General features: G+C 43.3%; 1 protein-coding gene across 1 annotated transcript; it reads left to right on the forward strand.

Moving 5' to 3' along the window:
• The first annotated feature begins 925 nt into the window (after nt 1-925).
• rogdi (rogdi atypical leucine zipper) lies at nt 926-24,094 on the forward strand. The gene is made up of 11 exons (XM_079644960.1): nt 926-1,126; nt 2,681-2,752; nt 3,610-3,692; nt 5,224-5,278; nt 5,358-5,438; nt 17,586-17,681; nt 17,772-17,870; nt 18,803-18,916; nt 19,001-19,050; nt 21,736-21,862; nt 22,226-24,094. The coding sequence occupies exons 1-11, from the start codon at nt 1,052-1,054 to the stop codon at nt 22,265-22,267; spliced, it is 894 nt and encodes a 297-aa protein (XP_079501086.1). The 5' UTR covers nt 926-1,051; the 3' UTR covers nt 22,268-24,094.
• Nucleotides 24,095-25,130: the final 1,036 nt, after the last annotated feature.

The raw sequence follows: 25,130 nt of genomic DNA on the forward strand, positions 1-25,130 counted from the left end.
GTGAGTGTTAGATAAATGTAGAGGAGTAAAAAAGTGTTTTACAGGTATGTGTTTGCCCTTGATTGCATACTGTGAAGGCTTCTCATTTCTCTTATTTCCCCTCCTCGACTCCTATCCTCGTGTCTTAGTCCCGCCCACAGGAGATGCGAGCGGAGGAGTCGAGGAGAGAGGAGGGGAAGCAGCAGGCGGTTAGAGAAATGAGAACTCCTCTCTGAGCGGTCATTTTAAAGAGACGTCCATTAATGAGGACAGGAGGCACCGCAGCACTCTGTCTGATGGACAGATCTGTTCATGACGATTTATATATTTACTTTTAATTCATTGACAGTGCGGTATAACGAGACAATAACAGGCTACAGATTCGGGAATATACACACATATATATTTATATAACATTTCAGAATCAGTAAGTATGAGAGCACTCTCATAATAACGTAACACAATCAGAGACTGGTTTTCAAAGCCTGACTGGTGGGCGGGGCCAGTCTAATGGTGAATGTGTGACCCTTTAATGCTGCATTCACTTGGTCCTCGTAAAGAGCATTACATTTTCTCCTCAGAACAAAAAAGGCATCAGTCAGGACAAATATCTGTGATTTTGGATGCCTCTCAAAATGACAAGTAGCATGTGACTGATTTTTGCACAGTGAAGTAATGAATAGGAGAACTATAACACACAAATAAACCAATGTTCAAATGTTCGGTTCTTTGTTTGAAATGTTTAAGAAAGAAAACACTATTTAACAGTGTGGTTTAACAGCTGTTAACAAATTAATACAATATTACCTGTAAAGAGTTAAACATGCATTGCAGAGGATTAATTTCCCATCAGGACCATTAAATTAGAGACAAAACTAAGCTCGAAAAGGTCATCTTTACAACTGTATTTGCCGCTGTTTTTGGTCACTTGTGTTAGCGCTCGCGTTATTTCCGACAGTACCCGAAGGCAACACATCTTCTGCTAATCTCGTAGGGAGTGAGAGACCTTCATCTCAGGGAGAGGACATTGTTTTGAAGGTGTAAAACGAGTGTTATCCTGGTTCTGTACAACATGCTGAACCCGCAGAGGTCTCTGTCTGAGCTGCCCAAGATGTCGGCCGCCAGCCAGGTGGAGAGAGCGGTGCTGGTGAGTGTTAGCTCCGCGGTCCGCGGGGACATACTGCTGCTTGTGTCTATGGCTGCTTTACTGACAACCCATCCGTAAATACCAAATGTGTTGGCATTTTGAAGTGATATTTTAAAGGTATGTAGATACTGTCTGGATGTGAGTAATGTAGCTGCTGCTAGCCGAGAGGGGGTGTAGCATCCTCCATACAGGTGCTGTCTTTAGTGATGCTGTGACAGTGGGCCTGTTTCTCTGTTGTCACCATCTCTGTACAGGTCTTCTACACTCTATACGATATAAACATTATTATCTTACTGATAACCAACGGAGCTCAGCTGCTCGGTAAGCTTTGAGCTGAGACTCAACCCTTCTGCAACTACAGGGTTGGCCTTAAAGACTTGACCTGTTTATCCCATTCACTGACAGCGTCATTCCAACAATACCAGAAGCATTTATTCAACAAGGACCATGCATACAAATCCATAAATCTCACAAAGAGAAGACATGCTATAGCCTATGCCAGATTATAGCTCAAAGCTGATTTCCATCTGCAATTCAAACATCAAAATACAGATGAATACTATATAAATACCAGCACATACAACTATAATGTTACAATTATAACTTCCTGTATAATGTCCAAAATCAATTAATCATCAAAAATTGGCATGAGATTTGTGAATGGGGCTGGTCCATTGGCTTGATGTTGTCAAAGAATGTTTCTCTTTTCAAAGGTTCCTAGTGTTAACCAATGGAGAGAGCTTTAACAAAGGAATCTTTAAAGCCTAATTCAATAAATAATGGATCAGTACAGATTACATACTTAACAATGGAATTGTAATATTCGCTTATACGTCTTAAAAACAAATGTTAAACCTCTCTTTACAATAAGGGTAATATCAGAAACCAGTCTTTCCAAAGTCTGCTTAAGCAACTGGATGTGTGTCTCCATTGACGGAATAAGACTATGAAAAAAGCAGCAATATGAACAACAAATATGTTTGGGAAAAAATCCCAGTTTACAATATAACACACAAAGTAAATGTCCCTGCTGTTTTCAGAGACCAGGACGGTCAATATGCAATGTTCAAATATCCTAGTTCCGTGGGTTCTTTGCATCTGATACAAATACAAAGTGTAATCATATTCATAATAATAAATGAGACACAACACTGCTGAATCCTAATTTAACACTTATCTTTTGTAATTGTCTCTTATTGGTTAAGTAGATATGCACTATGTCTGCAGTACAAACAATCATGTCCACATGTAATGCACAAACCAAACTGCAACAGAACAAATGAGCATAATGACACATTAATGGAATTGTTTTGCGCTCAACAACAGCATTTATCATCAGAAAGAAGCATCTCTTTATCTAAGAGACAATGACACATTTGTTATCTTTCATTCATTTAAAATAAATACACCGTTTTAGTGTACTTTTGTTAACTCAGGCGTAAATAGATATGAATGACTGTAATACAAAGGTATTTGTGAGCCCATCTATTGTTGAAGTGGTCCCTCTCCATATTCCTCCGTTTGTATGCATGAGTTCTTTTGACTTTTGAATAGGAGGAGGAGTTCAACTGGCTGCTGAAAGAAGAAGTGCATGCTGTCCTGAAGCAGCTCCAGGACGTCCTCAAGGTAAAAGGACAGCTTCATGTATATACTGTAGGTGTTTATACAACAACTTGGTGATGTGGTCCAATTATTACCATTCATTTAATGTGGGGGTCTGTCTATTTGTTAAGTTATTTAAAACAGCTCTTTGTGGTTCTGGGGGGGCTTTATCAGGTTTGAGCTTTACATTGATATCAGAAATCCTGCCTTACAGAGTGGTGTCAGTTTGAAACATGATGATCTAAACATTAACATCTGGTACCAGTGAAAGTCATTCACCCAGTCCTAGCTGTGAGCCCGTGATGGGTTTCCAGTGGTTGTCTAAGGCCCCAGCCACACGAGGACGCATACGGCTAAACGCATAGGATTAACGCAAACGCAATCGCAAAAAAGCTTCCGTCAACACGCAATGTTCACCGGATAGTGTCTGTCCACACGAGACACACTGAGCTGAATTCAGTGTGCAGTTTACTTTGACGCGGGGGTGAGCAGCAGAGGTGGGGAGAGGCGGGGCTATTGCGTCATCATTATCAGAAAATGATCGTATAGGGCGCACACATGGAGCCGTTGGACCCCCCAGAGCGTTGCGTATGCTGTTCTATCCACCTTGGGACCCGTTATCGTTTCCGCAGTTGTTTACTGTCATATTCGGTCGTCCTTGTGTGGCCGAACGGTCTATATGACACTAAACAGTAACGCAAACGACCGTTTTCATCCTCGTGTGGCCGGGGGCCTAACACTTGTGACACCAGAGGTTAAGATCAGAAACATCATGTCTGTCCAACTGCTCTTCCACACCTGAAAAGAAACATCTATCAACTCAAAGACCACCAATCCACAACTCAGTGATGTTTCTAACAGTGAGTCTGCTCTGCCAACAGGAGGCCTCCCGACGTTTCTCCATGCCCACCCCAGGCCTGGAGAGTCAGCTCAAACAGGAGAACTTCATCCTCGGCAGCTCAACGTAATACTCTGTGTACCTCTTTTTACTATGGACACGATGAATGAAATACAATAACTAGGTCCTGTCTTTAACATACAGAGCCGCACGACATCGAACTGCCGGATTATTACGCCATATTATTAGTTTTATGAAGAAGATGTGTGTGTGTGTGTGTGTGGACTAAACACTTCATCGAGATTAAGATTAAACAAACTTCTTTCCCTTGTGAGTACACACATATACCTATGGAGTTGGCCAGATGTGTGTAAATTACAGTTCATGGTAATTTGAAAACAAATGCCGGTGTCGGACACACAAACACACACACGCTGGGGTGTGTGTGTGTGTGTGTGTGTGTGTGTGTGTGTGTGTGTGTGTGTGTGTGTGTGTGTGTGTGTGTGTGTGTGTGTGTGTGTGTGTGTGTGTGTGTGTGTGTGTGTGTGTGTGTGTGTGTGTGTGTGTGTGTGTGTGTGTGTGTGTGTGTGTGTGTGTGTGTGTGTGTGTGTGTGTGTGTGTGTGTGTGTGTGTGTGTGTGGCTAAAACATAGCAGCCTCGATCTCTATTCAGCTGTTCTAATGAAGGTAAACACAGTGAAGGCGGTGCGTAAAAGACACAGCTCTCTGCGCGCAGATACAGTGAGAGTCAGGGACATGGATTCATAGATCAAGGCAGATGGGTTCACAGACTCTCCTGTTTTGCCGATTCGGTGCTTAAACAAATAGCTCTACACCTCTGGCCGAAATCGAAATGTCCCTAAAATGAAGTCAGAGTTTGAAATATATCTCAAATAATGTATGCACTGCCATTTCCCCACGTAAACATAACAGTCTGCAATGAAACGGTTGTCTCCTGTGCGCTCCACTTCCTACTTGGCGCACCGGTAACTTTAAAGTATCTCGTGTGCACGAGAGCGTACGATATACTTTTTTTTTCCATGAACCTTTAGGGGCTCCGTATTAACATAATAATGTATGCCTGTGGAGGAAATGACTGTCATATTCTCGGTAATAGATAGTCACAATAAAAATCACTGCCTTCATGTTGTGATCCCTCAGATCAGGTACCCTCCTCCACACACTGGGTGTTTCTCAATGTCGAGGACGCTTGCTTGGTAGGACATGTCTTCCGAGCCACTTCCTTCCGAAGCGAGGCAAGAATCCTTCCTAGCCTCGGAAAACGAAGAATTGTGGAACAGGCTAACAGGTGTGCAGGTGTGCGTCATATGCGAGGCCCCGCCTTAAATGGAGCGCGATTTCCACCAAAGATTTGGAAATTGGCTCCGTGCGCAAAGCATTGTGGGGATTTTAAGACCGCAGAGTCTACACATGTGCAGTCTATAAATGTCCCGCTACGAAGTACGCCGGCCTCGGTAGAATTCCAAGTATGCTGGACATTGGAACAGTCCTTCGGTGGCATTCGATGACGTAGTATGCTTGAAATAGTAGCATTGAGAAACACCCCGAGTAAAGCCTTCCCTTGACATCCTGTGTTTGACATCACGTGTCTTCCTGTAGTTCCTGGTGATGTTGAAACAGAGTGTGATGTTTTGCAGCATGGACCAGGTGAAGGGGGTGCTGACTCTGCAGGGAGAGGCTCTGACTCAGGCTGTGAGTGTGTCTGCTTCTCAGGCTTTACTCCTCTCATGTTACTCATTGACTGTTGTTAATGTTTTTCCTCTCTTCACAGGACATAAACCTGAAGGTTGCAAAGAGCAGCCAAGTGCTACACTTTCAGTTCAGAGAGGACAAAATGTGGAAGCTGCAGCAGGTACGGTGTGGAGTGTGTGATGCTAACACACACACACACAACACAACCCTGAAACACAGGGAATAGAGTGTGAGGATTTACTTTTCTCTCATAAGGAGTGTTTTTTTGTCAATGTGCAATTTGAAAAAGATAGTGTAAAACGAATTAGCATTCAAATGAATGTCTCCAACAGTGTTGGTATTAACTATACACATGGATTCCTTCAATTTGTTTTTGCTCAAGTTTGATGTTATTATGTTCTTCGATTCTTTATTCTTCCCCTTATTATTATTTCAGCCATTACTTTGGCTCTCCATAACTTCAGCTTACTTTCAGCTACAGAAACCATTCAAATATTAAACTATTCAGCCTTTTCAGGAATTGATGGGAAACCTTCAACTTATTAAAAATATGTTATACTTTTTGAAATATTCAGCTTTTTAAACTCTTTTTTTTAACATGGAAGTCAATGGGAGGAAGCTTCCTCTTTAACTACACCTTACACCAAATGCTACTCCTTCCATATACTTTTAGCTAGACACTTCATTCCAACTTTAAAATTATCACAATACCTTCAGCTATTCAGGAATGATTTTTCTTTTTGATATCTTTTACATTTTTTGAGGTATTGAACTTAGTTTGGAGCTTGGTAGAGAGGCCTTTTTCAGATTTTAACATTAGAGTGGATGGAGCAGCTCGTTAAGTCTAGAGTTCTTTGATCTCAAAACAGAGTGGAGCAGTGCTTGAAATTCTCCCCCAAAAATGTTTTAAACTTGCCATAATTCCCAAACCCTACACTCCTCAGACTTATTTGTTCATGAAAAACTTAGGAAAACCTCTCCTAGGTTGGAAAATGTAAAGAAATTAAGAAAAAAAATTAAACAAAATGCCTCTTGAGGCCATGAAGAGACAAAAAGTCCAGCTAGCTCCCAATTGATTCCCATGTTAAATTTTTCCGGAACTCTCTTCAGAACAGAGAGAATTACACTTTAGACCAGAGGTGCCCAGCAGGGTGGGATTTTCACGGCGGCCATGACGGCCATGGCCGTCGCAGCCCCACGGTCTGGCCGTTATGCCCCACAAATAATTGTACATCCTACGGCCAGCATGGCCTTTGGGCCCCTCACACTGTTAAAAGTTGCTTTAAAAGCATCAGAACAGTGGTTTCTGAACTGCATTATGCTGCGTTCACAACGGACGCCATGCGAATATTCGCATTGCTCTAACCGCTGGAGTTTCACCGCGGCTGTCAGCTGTGTTTACTCCTGTCATTCAAATAGGACGTGCTGGAGAGGGGGCGGGGCTTATATCCATGTAAATACTGTGGTGGAAAGCAACAATCAGAATCAGAATACCTTTATTTAGACCCTCCAGAAAAACGCGGGCCAAAATCCTTAATTATGCGGGCTAAAATCATTGATTATGCGGGCTAAAATCCTTGATTATGCGATAAAAATGCGGGGTTTTTATGTGATTTTATGCGGGGAAATTGCGGGAAGTTGCGTAATATGCGGAAAGTTGCGAAATAAGCGGAAAGTTGCAAAATATGCGAACAGTTGTGAAATATGCAGGAAGCGGAAAAAAGGTGATTATTCTCCCGCACCCTGTTACTAGGCTACTACTGAATGAAAGGGAGCACTTTTAAAGAGTTGCTATGATAAAAAAGCATACTAGAAGCAAGCTACATCACAGAAACACACACACACACACACACACACACACACACACACACACACACACACACACACACACACACACACACACACACACACACACACACACACACACACACACACACACACACCTCCTCCTCCTCATTCTGTTTTCATTTACTCGTTCGTTATCTGACCAGCTTCAATATTGTAGGCTACTCACCTCGTTTCTTGCAACCCTCGAAAGGGTTTTGGAGGTTGAAGCCTCTGTGAGCGTGAGTTGCTTGGCTTTCTTGTCCGCAGCAGAAACCATTTTTGAATGTTTGAGCGAATCGAAGTGGGTATTCACAGTCGATTTCCTTTTATGCTCCAACACACAGTTGCACGGGGTACAGAACAGTTTCCCCCCACTTTCGTGCAAGACATTGGGGTACTGCTTTGCCCGGTCTTTAGCTGAAATGTTCGTGGGTAAATGTGATGGATTCGATTTGTTCATCTTGGTGTGTGAATTCCACACCTTCACACGACGGTGTTTGCCTTCTGTGGACGTTGCGTCATAATCACTACTCGTCAAGACGAGTTAACTTTTTTATTTTTTTTCTCAACTTTGTGTGGAAAAATGCGGGGATTATGCGGCCTTTTGATAAATATGCGGACTTTTAAAAATCTGCGGCATTTTGCTGATTATGCGGGAAATTCTGCGATCGCAGATTCGCGTTTTTCTGGAGGGTCTATTTATTAGTCCCACAGAGGGGAAATTTGCAGCGTTACAGCAGGAAAGACCCACAGAAAGCTTAGTGTTGCATATCTGAAATGCGTTAAAAAAGTACTAAGTTATAATATAATAAACAAACAACACAATAATATGCTAAAAAAAAAAAAAAAAGTACTAAGTTATAATATAATAAACAATATGCTAAAAAAAGATAAAAAGTTACATAATTTTCAAAAATGCAGATCAAAAACAAATCAAATCTACAAATCAAATCCTGTAGCAGTTCTTAGGATTTAGCAGCCCGGTATACAGTATATTACAGTTATTAAGGATGCATATGTATATAAAGTATATATTGCACATAAAGCACATATTGCACATAGTTTGACGGTATTTAACAGCAGCAAGTTACAAAATCTACAAAATACAAGATAGATACCTTGTAACAGTAACAAGGGTTTAGCAGCCAGGTATAAATTACACAGTTATTAATGGCATATATATATTGCACATATAGCACATATTGCAGAAAGTTGGTTTGTATTTAGCAGCAAGGGGTGTTATAGTCTGTGTTGTGGTGTGTGTAGGAGGGTCTACTAGGGGCAGTGCTGGTTGTAAAGTCTGACCGCTGCAGGAAGGAAGGACCTGCTGTATCTCTCCATGTGACAGGTGGGGTGCAGCAGCCTGTTGCTGAAGGTGCTGCACAGTGAGGACAAGGTGTCCTGGAGGGGGTTGGACATATTGTCCAGCAGGGAGGACAGCTTGGCTACCATTCTCCTGTCTCCCACCACCTCCACAGTGTCCTATGACCAAATTAACCTATTTTACCGTGATTTCATTGTAATACACGTTTCAAAATGATGCCGAAGTAACTAAATACTGATAACGGTTAGTAAAAACTATGCTTTAATGCTTGGACAAGTGTGCAGACAAGACGGCATGCGAAAAACCTTTTTAAAATGCGCGTTTTGTGAGTGGAGATTGGATTGATCAGGCTAAACTAACGTTGTAGCTGCTCCGTCCAAACTCACAATAACGTCCTAAAGACAGAATTAAAGCAGCGACTGTATTCGTCATGACACAGACAGTCTGTGGTTCGTTCATCTTTAACTTTTGTCCAGTTTCTGAACAGATATGAGGAGCTGTGAGGAGTTGATTAAAGAGACACACGCACACACCCACGCACACACACTTTTGCATTTCAAAGTATTGCTTGTTCATACAGTTGGATGTTGGAGCTTCACTGTGCACTGCTGAATGATGTATGTGCAGAGTTTGACCCTTGAAGGCTGTTTCTTTTGCTCTGAAATTGAATATATTTGTTACATATTAATAGAATTTTTGATTTTTAGATTTCATTTCGGATTTGTGAATGAAAGAAGTAGTAGATGGAAAACACACCAAACACTAATTATTCAAAGTAAAGTATTTCATTTTATATACGGTAATACTAAGGAGGCATAGGCCTATATGATGATACGATTATTGATATTAAAAAAGTGATTTGTTGGCATCCAGACCCGGTGAGGACACTATCTATACTGACTCAGCAATCACTGTAAGTTATATTCTTGTTTAAATAGACTTCTCGGTTTCATTTATTCTACTCTGTATAATTGTTCTGTAGTTATTGTAGCTAAAACGGCGATTTCTGAGAGATTTTAAATCTCAGATCTGCTCAACTCAACCTGTAAGACAGGTCTCAGTGGGTCACGCGCCTCAACCCTGCATTACAATAGGCAGGAACACTCTGCTGATTGCGTGAAGTGCAAAACAGCGTGAGTTAGTAAACCCTCAGCTAAAAATCATTTAAATAGCGCATTTAAAATCAGAATAACTCAGTGTGCATCCAGACCCGGTGAGGACACTATCTATACTGACTCAGCAATCACTGTAAGTTATATTCTTGTTTAAATAGACTTCCCTGTTTCATTTATTCTACTCTGTATAATTGTTCTGTAGTTATTGTAGCTAAAACGCCGATTTCTGAGAGATTTTAAATCCCAGATCTGCACAACTCAACCTGTAAGACAGGTCTCAGTGGGTCACGCGCCTCAACCCTGCATTACAATAGGCAGGAACACTCTGCTGATTGCACGAAGTGCAAAACAGCGTGAGTTAGTAAACCCTCAGCTAAAAATCATTTAAATAGCACATTTAAAATCAGAATAACTCAGTGTGCATCCAGACCCGGTGAGGACACTATCTATACTGACTCAGCAATCACTGTGGCTCTTTCCTGGAGCGTCAGCTTCAGCGTCAGCCAGACGAAGACTGACAAAGACATTGGAGTCCTGTTGAAGTCACGAGGGAGGCAAAGAGGAGGCAAATCCTACTTTGATTGAGCTAAGTATCGCTGGTGTTTTCTTTTGTTTTATTCAATTCTCTTTGGTTCTCTAGCCCCTCATGCTATAATCATGTGCATTTTCTCCATTCCTGTTCATGTGTCCTCTCGCAATTATCACTGGCCCCGTGTATCTCCTAATCGATTTAACCGGCCTGCTCTTGTTTATCCCACATGCTCCACTGAGATCCAACATCTCGTTTCAGGGGGCCTGTGGAACTGCCAGTCAGCTGTTCCTAAGGCTGACTTCATCTCTGGCTACGCTTCCCTGCAGTCTCTGGATTTCCTTGCTCTCACGGAGACCTGGATTACTCCATCCAACACATCCACCCCAGCAGCTCTCTCCACAGCATATTCCTTCTCCCATACACCCAGACCCTCTGGCAGAGGAGGTGGCACTGGTCTCCTGCTCTCTCCCAACTGGAGCTTTTCCCTCTTCAAGCTACCTAACTTCACTCCTTCCACCTTTGAATTCCATGCCGTCACAGGAACCCATCCTATACAATTAACCATTGTTGTTCTCTACCGTCCACCAGGCGCCTTGGGGGACTTCTTGGAGGAGTTAGATAATCTCCTCTCACACATCCCTGAAACTGGGCCTCCGGCTGTACTTCTCGGAGACTTCAACCTCCAGACAGGGAAGATATCTGAACTAACATCTCTTTTAACCACCTTTGCTTTCTCACTGTCTCCATCCCCACCAACTCATAACGCTGGCAATGTCCTTGATCTCATATTCTCAAGGAACTGCACTACTTCTAACCTCTCTGTAAACCCGCTTCACACATCCGATCACTTCTTCATTTCATTCTCTTTACCCCTTTCCAAACATAACAACCTAATCTCTTCTAACTCTGCACCTGTCCGCCGCAACCTTTGTTCCCTCTCCCCCTCTACCTTTGCCTCATCGATGCTCTCAGCCCTCCCTTCCTCTGATTCGTTCCAACTCCTGCCTCCAAACTCCGCTGCAGAAACTCTCCTCTCTACTCTCTCATCCTCTCTGGACTCTCTCTGTCCTCTCACATCTCGGCAGGCTCGTCAGTCCCCTCCTGCTCCCTGGCTAAATGACGCACTGCGTGCTAATAGAACCATCCTTAGGGCAGTAGAGCGGAAACGGTGGAAATCCAAACACCATGACGACCTCCTAACCTATCAGGCTCTCCTCTCCTCTTTCTCTGCTTCCATCTCTCAGGCAAAAAGCACTTTCTTTCAAGATAAGATCCAATCTTCCTATTCCAATCCCCAAAAACTATTTTCTATCTTCTCCACCCTCTTGGACCCCCCCAAAGCCCCTCCCCCCTCCTCCCTGCTGTCAAGCGACTTTATTAACCACTTTGAAAAAAAGGTTGATGATATTCGCTCTTCTTTTTCTGACTCACCTTTACTCACCGCTGGGTCACCAGAACCACCTTTCACCCACACACTGACCTCCTTCTCCCCTCTCTCTCCAAGTGAGGTTCTTACCCTCATTACCTCTGCCCGTCCTACCACCTGTCCTCTGGACCCTATCCCCTCAAACCTCCTTCAGACTATCGCTCCTGATATTCTACCGTTTCTCACCCATTTCATCAACACTTCTCTAACTTCTGATCACTTTCCAAACAGTCTCAAGGAGGCAAGAGTAAACCCTCTCCTAAAGAAACCCACTCTCAACCCGTCTGATGTTATAAACTACAGGCCCGTCTCTCTCCTCCCGTTCCTGTCTAAAACACTTGAACGCGCTGTCTTTAAACAACTCTCCTGTTATCTCCATCAGAACAACCTTCTGGATCCGCACCAGTCTGGTTTCAAGGCAGGTCACTCAACAGAAACTGCTCTCCTTGCTGTCTCTGAGGAACTGCACACTGCTAAAGCAGCATCCCTCTCCTCTGTCATCATCCTTCTGGACCTGTCTGTTGCATTCGACACGGTGAACCATCAGATCCTCCTAAGCACTCTCCAAGAACTTGGAGTTTCAGGCACTGCACTTTCTCTCCTCACCTCATACCTCAAAGACCGCACCTACAGGGTTACTTGGAGAGGGTCCGAGTCCGACCCTTGTCAATTAACTACAGGGGTCCCTCAGGGCTCTGTTCTTGGTCCCCTCCTCTTCTCCTTGTACACAAACTCGCTCGGGTCTGTCATTAGCCCGCATGGTTTTTCATACCACTGCTACGCTGACGACACCCAACTAATTCTGTCCTTTCCCCGCTCAGAGACCCAGGCCATCGCACGCATCTCTGCTTGCCTAGCAGACATCTCTCAGTGGATGTCTGCTCATCACCTCAAGCTCAACCTTGACAAGACTGAACTGCTTTTCCTTCCGGGAAAAGATTGTCCCACTCTTGACCTAACAATCAACATTGGCACCTCTGTTGTTTCCCCGACTCAGACTGCAAGGAATCTGGGTGTGATCCTAGATAACAAACTGTCCTTCACTGCAAACATTTCTGCTACAACCCGCTGCTGCAGATACACGCTTTACAACATCAGGAGGATACGTCCCCAGCTGACCCAGAAATCAGCGCATGTTCTGGTCCAGGCTCTCGTCTTCTCACGCCAAGACTACTGCAACTCCCTCCTGGCTGGTCTACCTGCATGTGCCATCTGACCTCTGCAGCTCATCCAGAATGCAGCGGCTCGTCTGGTCTTCAACCTTCCAAAATTCTCCCACACCACGCCGCTCCTCCGCTCCCTTTACTGGCTTCCAGTAACTGCTAGAATCCACTTCAAGACACTGGTACTTGCGTACCATGCTGTGAATGGATCTGGCCCTTCCTACATCCAGGACATGGTTAAACCGTACACCCCAGCACGTGCACTCCGCTCTGCGTCAGCCAAACAGCTCGCTGCACCCACACTGCGAGGGCGACCCAAGTTCCCATCAGCAAAAACTCGTGGGTTTGCTATCCTGGCTCCAAAATGGTGGAATGAGCTCCCCATTGAAATCAGGACAGCAGAAAGCTTACACATCTTCTGGCGCAGACTGAAAACTCATCTCTTTAGACTCCACTTCGAGCGATTGAATTACTAACAAAGCACTTATATACTAATAAAGGGCTGGCTTATCTAAAGCCAGTTGAGTAGCACTTGAAATGTTTGGCTCTATGAAACCTGATGTACTTATATGATTCTGTTTTTCTTCAAGGTTGTATCTTCCTGGTCGAATGCACTTATTGTAAGTCACTTTGGATAAAAGCGTCAGCTAAATGCAATGTAATGTAATGTAATAATGTAATGTTTTTTTGTCACTAGAAAGTGAAGTTATTTATTTGTAAACTCCAACTCTAATTTTTTCGTCAATGGCCTTTGTGCCCTGGCATGTGGCCTTTCCGCCCTGAAAAAATGTGTGACACCAAAGGCCAAATGGCCTTGCCCCTAAAATGACGAAAATCCAAGCCTGGTGCCCAGTCGACCGCGGGGACAATGCTGGTAGATCGCGGGTCATTCATAAAAAATAAAAAATCCAGCTCCGTTAAAATAGACAAAACAGGTTTTAATCCCTCCTCCGTTGGCCTCCCTGCCACTTAATTCAGGAGTTTACTTGATTGACAGAAAAAGCGACCTATCGCTTTCCAGTCTGTTAACCCAGAATGCAAAGCGATACAAAATCAGTCAAGTGCTGGGAAAACTCAAATTAAGTTAAAGAGACAAACAACAAAATGAGTGTGGGACCGAGCCAAAAGCTAAAGACATACCACTTCCACACAGAATGGGAGGAAGAATATTTTTTTGTGATGTCACATTCAAAGGTTATTTGCCTTATTTGTAAAGCAAGCATCGCTCTGCTAAAGAAAGGTAACGTGGAGCGGCATTATCGGAGTGTTCGCAAGGCATATGACAACGACTTCCCTCCGAGTAGCGAGTTGTGAAAGAGAAAGGTCATGTATTATTGCTACAAAAACATTATCTCGCAGTCTTAGTGTCGCCAACTCGTTTCTAACATGCAAAAAGACAAACAAATTTGTCTGTGGTCGTGTATTTTCGACCTTTCCAATCCAGACGAGATCTCTCTCTTCCGTCTGTGTGCGAGGGGGGCGGGTCAGTTTACACACACGCGGCTGCTACATGCAGCAACACACGGAGGAGATGGTGGAGAGAAGCGCTCCAAGTTGTGGTTACATTTTACCCGTCTTGAGGTGGACAATGCTCCTTGCCAAGAGTGTTTAGCATGTAAGGGCGGTAACACGAGCAATTTGTCTAAACATTTAGCAAAAGTGCACCACATTCAGACGCAGAAATGCACCGGGTTCCACTGTCTTTCTAGTAGCTCTGTAGCCCCCCCCATCCACGAGTAACGTTTCCACGTCAGGTGTTATGTATGCTAGCAGCAACACACAGTTAACTCAATGATATAAACATGGGTTAATGATTAGAGGTAACTGAGTTATTTATTTTTGTTAAAGTTTCAGCTATTCTGTTTACAGTTCTGTCATCAGATTATTTAATACGATTTGTTAAAACTTTGTTGTTTCTTTTAATGTGAAATATTAATTTTATTTAAATAAAAAGCAATGTTAATTTTGTTCACAATTTGTTAAGTTAATTTAATAATATATGTATTTTTGAATGAAGTATTCATCTTTATTGTCTTCATTGTTAGTTTCATGCCTAAAACAACCTCAAGCTAAATATAAAAGTTGATGGCTAAATAAGAGCGTTTAAGAAATTGTGCAAGGCATACAGTAATAGTCCGAATAGTCGATTAATTGTTTAATTAATCGATTATCAAATTAGATGTTTGTTGCAGCCCTATTGTAGTTATCCCATGTATAAATAAAACGTGTTATTGAGCAACCCTTGCAATTTGGGATTTTATTTTTGGTTGGTGGACCTCGGTGAGCTGGTCATTTCAAAAGTAGCTCACCAGCCAAAAAAGTGTGGGCACCGCTGCTTTAGACAAACAGCTCCCATCTCCACATTTTACACACAAAACCCATTAAAAAAAACATATTTCAGTTCATTGGGCTTTTTGATATCTTTTACACTTTTTGAGGTATTGAACTTAGTTTGTAGCTTGGTAGAGAGGCCTTTTTGAGATTTTAACATTAGAGTGGATGGAGCAGCTCGTTAAGTCTAGAGTGATTGATCTCAAAACAGAGTGGAGCAGTGCTTGAAATTCTCCCCAAAAAATGTTTTAAACTTGCCATAATTCCCAAACCCTACACTCCTCAGACATATTTTTTCATGAAAACTGCTCCCATCTCCACATTTTACACACAAAACCCCCCAAAAAAACATATTTCAGTTCATTGGGGTTCACTGATGCTCACCGTCGGGTAATTCTTTTATAAGAGCCATAGTTTTTGAACAGGTGGCAAAATTGTCAGATATAATCCTCAATGCATTCTTATGGGACTCAGTGCTGCAGTTGGTTGTCATGGTGTTGCTGGGCAGATTGGAGCCACACACACGTGAGTGACATCATCCAATCAGAGCAGACACCATGGAAACCTTTGATCTCTGGGTTTACACACACAGGTGGTTGTAAACATTCAATCTCTCACTACTACTTACATTTCATATCTTTATTTAACTCCTTCAGCCTAATTTCAGCTGCAGGAACCATTCAAATATCAAACTATTCAGCCTTTTCAGCACATGATGGGAAACTTTCCACTTTTTCAAAATATGTTATACTTTTAAAAATATTCAGCTTTTTAAAGTCTTTGTTTAACATGGAAGTCATTGCAATGCATTTGAGCTGTAACAGTTTGATTCAAATCATTTCACTTTTTCTGCATTTCTCTGCTAAGTTCAGCAACACACTTACTTGTTTTTTGTAGCTAAAAGCAGCTACCATTCAGCTAATAACATATTCAGCTTTTTCTGCATTTTCAGCTCAATTCAGCCACAAATGTTCACAGTTTACAGCATTCGCACACATTTTCTGCAGGAAATGCATTTTCTAGTTGCAGCAGTTCAGCAATCTGCTGGTATTTCTGTGTGACTGGCGAAGCCATACACAGTATATTATTCAACATACTTATCTCGTCTTATTCTCCTTCTTCCACCACACATTGTGTCACGCTTCTTGTCCGGCAGCGTTGACACAAAATACACAAAAAAGACATCCAAACGTGCGGAATGACCGGGATCGGGTTGCTACGTCTTTTGTAAGAGATTCGCCAAGTCGTTTTCACGCAAATCGCAGAAAACTGCAATAATGTGCCCGATAGGAATGAATGGGAAATCCATTTAAACAAAGCTCAAAAACACCCCACTTTGACCCCATACAGATTCCACATTCTCTAACGTAGAATTACAAGTTTACACGGTTCTCGTAGTCGCAGCTTACGTTTTGTGAAAATGTCACACTGTTTCACATTTTATAATGGGTGTGTATTGGAGAGCTGGTTAAGACTTAGTATGGATCATGGCTAGAGGGGAGAGGAGCTTTGAGCTTTGAACACACCTGTCGGTCGTTAAATAAATCCAGTGGTAATCTAAACATTTTCAGAAACGAATGTGGTACAAGAATCCATCGGGATGCGCACCAAAGTTTCAGTCAAACAGTCAACATGTCTCTGAATGTTCTAGTTCATTTGACAGTTTAGAGGCTCCTAAGTGTTCTGACACCAATGCACAGGGTTGGCAGGGTTACTTTACAAATGAAATCCGTAATTTACAATTACCAACAACCTGTAGAAGAATGTAATCAGTAACCTAATCTGAGTATCAAAATATAATAGTAATTTAATCTGATTACTTTCCGTTACTTTTGGATTACCTCAATATCAAATGCAATGCAAATAAAGACCAGAGAAAATAAATATAAATACGATGAATTGACTTTGTATAATGTAAGAAGACAGAACAATGTGACCTTAGGAAAGAAGAAACCAAGATATTTAAAAATAATTGTATTTATAGGAAAAGCTGCCTGTCACTCAGCATATTCAGGCAGCAGCCTAAAACACCAACACTGAAACACATGAGCACATCCTACAGTATACAAAAGCAGGAATACAATCTGAGCTGACAGAAAATGCTCCGTTTTAGTTTAATACACACTATGTTATGGAAATATAGGTTCGCCTGCTGAATTAAAAACAGAACAAATGAAGCAAAAAAAGTGAAAACCATAAAGCAGGTTCAGGCAGTAGGCGTATAGATTCACACTTAACGTGTTACAGAACAGTACATCTCTAAGAGAAGAGAGAACATCTGATCAAAAAACTAACACTGTTATCATGCTAGTAATCCCCATTTTCTAGAAATGTATCAGAAATCTGATTAGCTCTTATTTTTATGTGACTGTAAGGGAATAGTTACCTCTTTTTTGTATCCTGATTACGTAATCCCTTTTACATTACATTACATTGCATTTAGCTGACGCTTTTATCCAAAGCGACTTAAATCCGTTACTCCCCCAGCCTGCCCATGCATTGAGTGTCATTCTCTGACTTTGAATATAGAATGTTTTCTGTATGCCTCACTGATCCCTCACATCTCTCCCTCTCCTCTCTGATCCTCAGATCCAGGATGCCAGGAACCACGTGAACCAGGCCATGGGGCTCCTGGGCAGCCGTGACGAGAGCTACCACTTCAAGACGGGGGCCGAGGTCAATAAGGTGTGTCCTCCGTCTCTCATGGCAACCCTGACCATGGCTAACTGTTTGCTGTGTCAGTGAGCTCACTTCCTGTTCCTGTGTCTGCCGCAGCTCATGGACGCAGTGATGCTGCAGCTGACCAGAGCCCGCAACCGCCTCACCACCCCCGCTTCCATGACGCTGCCCGAGCTGGCCACCAGCGGGCTGATGGTGCGCACGCACGCACGCACGCACGCACGCACGCACGCACACACACACACACACACACACACACACACACACACACATATATTAACCTATATGTGTTAGTTTTTACCAAACTTGTAGCTTTAGAAATCTTGTTTTAGTCTGAGTCACTTAGTTCCAATGAAGAGAACATCTTAATGCTCTAGCAGCATACAATGATATCTAAGATATGATATTTCCCTTCCTTTTTAAGTTAAGATTAATATATCAGGCTAACTCAAACAATTGATTAAATCAATGTAATTCCAGGGGCCTGGTATGGAAGCCAGAGATGTGCAAACCAAAGATACCTGGTTAAAGACTAAGTAGCTTTTGTCCTGTGTGCAAGGTGAGAGAAACGCTTGGCCAGGCAGATAAAACACATTTGCCAAGATAATCTGTCTGAAATAATTATCATCAAATAATAATGTTTGTTTGTGAATAAAGGACAAAAACAATGTTTTGGCAGGTGAATATGTTGTTGTTGTACTCATTTTGGCCACAAGAAGTTGACGTGCACCACTAGCCAGTGTTTTAACTGGGACTAAAACATTCATATTTCAATTCATTTTAGTGAAGATTTATTGCAAGTGATGTGACTATACTGTCATGTCTCTACCAAAGCCCTTAACACATGACTTTAGGGCTATTAGAGTATTTGTACTTGAGAAAACAGAAATATGTTTTTTTCTTTTGGTTGGAGCATTTTGCTTATCCTCTTAAAGCAGCTTAGATTCATATTATGAAGCTCAAATATGGGTTTTCATAGTTTGGTGTAGGAGAAGTTGAGTCCTGACTGAACCCACACCTTTCAGATGCCATGTTCCAAAATGTGGTGGAAGAACAGAAACCAGGAGAGTTAAAACAGCTCTAAAAACAACATGTGTTTACCCTCTGTGTGTTTCCTCCATCTCCAGAAAATGTTCACCCCTCCCATGCCTGGGGACGTGATGGTGAACTTTTACATCAACCTGAGCAAACTGTGCCTGACGGTGTACCAGCTGCATGTGCTGCCTCCAAACACCACGAAGGTAACAGCACCATGACAGTATCTCTGTACTGTGTGTTGTATGTGACCCTCTCACAGCTGGGGACTCATTGTTTCATCTCTATAGAACTACAGGCCAGCTGGAAGCTCCGTGCTGCACAACCCAGGAGCCATGTTGTGAGTTCTGTCTGTCTCTGTGTCTCTGTCTGTCTGTGTCTCTCTGTCTGTCTGTCTGTCTGTCTGTGTGTCTGTCTGTCTGTGTCTCTGTCTGTCTGTGTCTCTGTCTCTCTGTCTGTCTATGTCTCTCTGTGTCTCTGTCTCTCTGTCTGTGTCTCTCTATCTCTGTCTGTCTGTGTCTCTGTCTGTCTGTGTCTCTCTGTGTCTCTGTCTCTCTGTCTGTCTGTCTGTCTCTCTGTGTGTCTGTGTCTCTGTCTCTCTGTGTATCTCTGTGTCTCTGTCTGTCTGTCTGTCTGTCTGTCTGTGTCTCTGTCTCTCTGTGTCTGTGTTTCTCTGTCTGTCTGTGTCCGTCTCTCTGTATGTCTGTCTCTCTGTCTGTCTGTCTGTCTGTCTGTCTGTCTGTCTGTCTGTCTGTCTGTCTGTCTGTCTGTCTGTCTGTCTGTGTCTCTGTCTGTATGTCTGTGTCTCTGTCTCTCTGTGTCTGTGTTTCTCTGTCTGTCTGTGTCTGTCTCTCTGTATGTCTGTCTCTCTGTCTGTCTGTGTCTGTCTCTCTGTATGTCTGTCTCTCTGTGTCTGTCTCTCTCTCTGTCTGTGTCTCTCTATGTCTCTCTCTGTCTGTGTCTCTGTCTGTCTGTGTCTCTTTCTGTGTCTCTCTGTGTCTATGTGTCTATGTCTCTCTCTGTCTGTGTCTCTCTGTGTCTCTGTCTCTCTGTGTCTATGTGTCTCTGTGTCTCTCTGTGTATCTGTGTCTCTGTCTGTCTGTGTCTCTGTCTGTCTGTGTCTCTGTGTCTGTCTGTGTCTCTGTATGTCTGTGTCTCTGTCTCTCTGTGTCTGTGTCTCTGTGTGTCTCTGTCTGTCTCTCTGTCTGTATGTGTCTGTCTGTGTCTCTCTGTGTCTCTGTCTCTGTGTCTCTCTGTCTGTGTCTCTGTCTGTCTCTCTGTCTCTCTGTCTGTCTGTGTCTATGTCTGTCTGTGTCTCTGTATCTGTGTCTCTGTCTGTCTGTGTCTCTGTCTGTCTCTGTCTCTATGTGTCTCTGTCTCTCTGTGTCTCTGTCTGTCTGTGTCTCTCTCTGTCTGTGTCTCTGTCTGTCTGTGTCTCTCTGTCTGTGTCTCTGTCTGTGTCTCAGTCTGTCTGTCTGTGTCTCTCTGTGTTTCTGTCTGTCTGTGTCTCTGTGTCTCTGTCTGTGTCTCTGTCTGTCTGTGTCTCTCTGTGTTTCTGTCTGTCTGTGTCTCTGTCTCTCTGTGTCTCTCTGTGTCTCTGTCTGTCTGTGTCTCTGTCTGTCTGTGTTTCTGTCTGTCTGTTTCTGTCTGTCTGTGTCTCTGTCTGTCTGTGTCTCTGTCTCTGTGTATCTCTGTCTGTCTGTCTCTCTGTCTGTGTCTCTCTGTGTCTCTGTCTGTCTCTCTCTCTCTCTGTGTCTATGTGTCTCTGTCTCTCTGTCTGTGTCTCTGTGTCTATGTGTCTGTGTCTCTGTCTGTGTCTCTGTTTGTGTCTCTGTCTGTGTCTCTGTCTGTATGTGTCTCTGTGTCTGTCTGTATCTGTCTGTGTCTCTGTCTGTCTGTGTCTCTGTCTCTCTGTGTCTGTCTCTCTGTCTGTGTCTCTCTGTGTCTCTGTGTCTCTGTGTCTCTGTCTGTCTGTCTCTCTGTCTGTATGTGTCTGTCTGTGTCTCTGTCTGTCTGTGTCTCTGTCTCTGTGTCTCTCTGTGTCTGTCTCTCAGTCTGTGTCTCTGTGTCTATGTGTCTCTGTCTATGTCTCTGTCTGTCTGTGTCTCTGTCTGTCTGTGTCTCTGTGTCTGTCTCTCTGTCTGTCTCTGTCTGTCTGTGTCTGTCTGTGTCTCTGTCTGTGTCTTTGTCTGTCTGTGTCTCTGTCTCTCTGTGTCTGTCTCTCTGTCTCTCTGTGTCTCTGTCTGTCTGTGTCTCTGTGTGTCTCTGTCTGTGTCTCTCTGCCTGTCTGTGTCTCTCTGTCTCTCTGTCTGTGTGTCTCTGTCTGTCTGTGTCTCTGTCTGTCTCTGTCTGTTCTCTGTCTCTCTGTGTCTCTGTCTGTCTGTGTCTCTCTGTGTCTCTGTCTGTCTGCGTCTCTCTGTGTTTCTGTCTGTCTGTGTCTCTGGCTGTGTCTCTGTCTGTCTGTGTCTCTCTGTCTGTCTGTCTCTCTCTCTGTGTTTCTGTCTGTCTCTGTGTCTCTGTGTCTGTCTCTCTGTCTGTCTGTGTCTGTCTGTGTCTCTGTCTGTGTCTGTCTGTGTTTCTGTCTGTCTGTGTCTCTGGCTGTGTCTCTGTCTGTCTGTGTCTCTCTGTCTGTCTGTCTCTCTCTCTGTGTTTCTGTCTGTCTGTGTCTCTGTCTGTATGTGTCTCTGTGTCTGTCTCTCTGTCTGTCTGTGTCTGTCTGTGTCTCTGTCTGTGTCTCTGTCTCTCTGTGTCTGTCTCTCTGTGTTTCTGTCTGTCTGTGTCTCTGTGTCTCTGGCTATGTCTCTGTCTGTCTGTGTCTCTCTGTCTGTCTGTCTGTCTCTCTCTCTGTGTTTCTGTCTGTCTGTGTCTCTGTCTGTCTGTGTCTCTCTGTGTTTCTGTCTGTCTGTGTCTCTGTCTGTCTGTGTTTCTGTCTGTCTGTGTCTCTGTCTGTCTGTGTCTCTGTCTGTCTGTGTCTCTGTTTAAGGTTCCTCTGACGTCTCCTTGGTCCTCTCCCTCTCCTCCACAGTGAGCTCAACAACAACCGCTTTGAGGTGAGCCACGTCCACAAGGTGGAGTGTGTGGTACCGTGGCTGAACGACACGCTGGTGTTCTTCACCATCTCTCTGCAGCTCTGCCAGCAGCTAAAGGACAAGGTGAGTGTCCTGCACCACGAGCCAGTCAGGGTCACATGACTCACCTGTGTTACTCTATTACAAACAGAGTTGTGAAGGTAGAGGGAGGGTTCCCTCACTCTGAATCCCTTGTTAAAGTTCCTTTGTAGTTGCAGTTGAGAACAAAGACGACGACAGGGTGTGTCTGTCTGAAATTCAATGAACATCCTCATAGGTAACTTCTAGCCATCAGGTTTTGATGTTTACCAGCTTGTAGCTTTCTGATTAAAAAACACAGTGCTGATGTGTCCAGGAGAGGCCCTGGCTGTAGAGGTGCTCCACCTGTGACTACTCTGTGTAAGGGAGCCCTCCTCTGACTGAGCCGCTCTGTCTCTCCTCCTGCAGATCTCTGTCTTCTCCAGCTTCTGGAACTACAGGCCGTTCTGAGCCTCTTCGTGCCGACTTCTTTCTTTGTTATGCACAGTACATATACACATATATATATATATATATCATGCATTCATTCAGCTTCAAGTGTTGCATGTTCAGTGAAGGAGCCAATCAAACCCACAGATATCAATATTCACACGGTGTTAGCCAGGCTGACTGAAGTGTGTGTGTGTGTGTGTGTGTGTGTGTGTGTGTGTGTGTGTGTGTGTGTGTGTGTGTGTGTGTGTGTGTGTGTGTGTGTGTGTGTGTGTGTGTGTGTGTGTGTGTGTGTGTGTGTGTGTGTGTGTGTGTGTGTGTGTGTGTGTGTGTGTGTGTGTGTGTGTGTGTGTGTGTGTGTGTGTGTGTGTGTGTGTGTGTGTGTGTGTGTGTGTGTGTGTGTGTGTGTGTGTGTGTGTGTGTGTGTGTGCTCGTGCTCTCACAGCACTGACTGGAACATCTCAATGAATGAATGGATGGAAGCATGAATGAGATTATTGTTAGAATGAATTTATAATGATGTGTGAGTGAGTATTCCTCCTCCTAGCTCTGTCACTGTGTGCAGCACTCAGGGCGGGAACACAAAGCAGTTCTAGGAGGTCAATTTTTGTTTGATTTTATAATATAATGGTACTCTCTTGAAAAGGCCCTCCACCAATGTCACAACCCAAAACTATAGTCATGGCTATTAATACTAAGCCAGGTGTTATCATGAGTTATCTGTGGGTGAGCTCTCATGGTCCAGCTCTGGTCTAAGTCTATGGATGAGGCACTAAACTGTGTGTACATGCTTCACTAAACATCATGAGAACATTGTCACCTCTCAGCGATCACATATTATGAAGTGGGAGTTAGAAGAAGAAGAAGCTTCTGTCTGTCCAAATATCAAAAAGCCAAAGTGTTTTCATGCTGCTAACATCAGCTGTTGCTCACTCACATCAAGAACACAAGGCTCCCCATCTACAGAAGCCTTTCAGCTCACACTTGAAGAGCATGCTTGTATATGATCCGCTTGAGACTGGATCACCACCAACAAACGGCTGAGAAGGACTTTGTGACAGAGCCTAGATGATGCAGCTTTGTAAATGCCTTTAGTTTGTGTTTGTAGACCACTAACTCCTAATAAACAGTGTGTGTCAGGAACTCAAAGGGTCAAAGTGGGCATTCACTTGGAATGAGGGTTAATCAAAAGATCTTTTTGAGTTTTCTGTAACATAAATGACAGACTCAGTCAGGATGTTTCAGCCGCTACAGCACAGATGTGTTCTGTCTGCAAGTCCCCCGACTTTATGGATACAAACAATCAGTCATCTCCAGTACACCCAGCTGTGATGTTAGTCAATTGAGTCCATGATTAAAGCACTGGGTGTCTAACGTGAGGAATGCAGAGTGTTGCAATAGAAAGTGTTATCTGAGGGGATGGAGGGTCATAGTGTGTGTGAGTATTGATGGTGTTGAATATGTTGTAGACAGATGATAGAGTAGATCAGTCCTCAGAGGGGCAGCTCCAAAGCCCCCCTCAGACACTGATGTTAAACATCTCATGTCAGCATATCCTTAAGTTCTTTTATATTTGTTTTTCCAGCATGTCATTGTTGGATTTTTTGATGATTGATTATTGCCCCACTTGGTGGAACTGACACAACTCACATTCCTGTTTGTTTCAATGATAAGCTACCTGTGTGATGTCATCTTTGTTTCTGTTGATTTCACATGTTGTGCACTTGATGTTGTTGATTCCCTGTGAACACTGATCCAATCATGAACAAATGACTTCATTCCAGTAAGTGTTAAACTATCTTAAAAAGCTGCCTATCATAATATCAATAAAAAGATTCTAAAGGATAACCTGTCCAGTTTGAACACTTGATCCTTCCCGTGCGTGTCGTGTTCCTGATGGAGACGGGTGTGTTTATAACATAGAACATGCAGCAGTCAGCATGTGGCTATACAGTTATCATTAGGAGCACTACTGTCCCACTGCCTGACATGTTATTGAATTATTGATTTCATTGATGTTGATTAGTGATGCATGTGTCTGCATTCATTCTGATTAGCATGATTCCATATTGACCACCGAGGGCTTCCATAGACATGTTCCTCAGAAGTCAAGCATACTGTTTTAGTTTCAATTGGGATAATGCAGGTCATCTGACGGAAGCCCTGAGAGCCAAGGAAGAACAAGTGACATCCTTTTGATCTAAAGAAAACAACGATCTCTTGTGTGTATGACTTTAATGGAAAAAGCTATTGCCAAAAAAGACAAAAAAGGCTGAAATGGCTCCAAGTTGTAAACATTTACACCCAAAAGAAAGACATGCTTAATGTTACAGTACATGCTAACAAATCATATATGTACCTTTTGCAGGGGGAAATGATAAATGATTATTTATTTAGTAGAACACACCTCTTGTGGTCGTATTGAGAATAATAACAACAGACAAACAAAAGCCTGACCATTTCAAATGTGTCCTGTAAAAACTTTTTGTCATCTGTTCTTCAGTCATACATACAAGAGGAAAGCATCACAGCTAGCCATTGGATCACCAGAATCTGTGTCTCACTTTCACAGGGCTTCTGTAGTGAGGAGCAACACACACATTGGTCCAGTGTGAGGAGCTCAGTCCTATCACAGATTGCTGCGTGCACACAACCAATGTGAGGTCACATGATGGCTTAAAGGAGTGCATGAATGTTGTGCTGAAAACCTCTGAAACACCTCCATGGGTTAAAGGACACAGGGTGGGTCTGACCACAGAGAGGCAGCACTGGGATCAGTGTTCCATGGGGTTCTGTGCACTTTGGACTGGACACATGTCTGCTCCTGTTTGCTCCAACGAGTACTCATGAATGAACACAGCCTGATGAGACACACACCAACACA

Source organism: Notothenia rossii (genome assembly GCF_949606895.1).
Source record: "Notothenia rossii genome assembly, chromosome: 8".
In the NCBI taxonomy this organism is placed as follows: domain Eukaryota; kingdom Metazoa; phylum Chordata; class Actinopteri; order Perciformes; family Nototheniidae; genus Notothenia; species Notothenia rossii.

Bases quoted from the DNA above. Each gene is read 5' to 3' on its own strand.
- rogdi (XM_079644960.1), top strand. From the start codon at position 1,052: ATGCTGAACCCGCAGAGGTCTCTGTCTGAGCTGCCCAAGATGTCGGCC. The intron at 5,279-5,357 runs GTGAGTGTGTCT...CTCTCTTCACAG, and splicing joins GAGAGGCTCTGACTCAGGCT to GACATAAACCTGAAGGTTGC. The intron at 5,439-17,585 runs GTACGGTGTGGA...TCTGATCCTCAG, and splicing joins AAATGTGGAAGCTGCAGCAG to ATCCAGGATGCCAGGAACCA.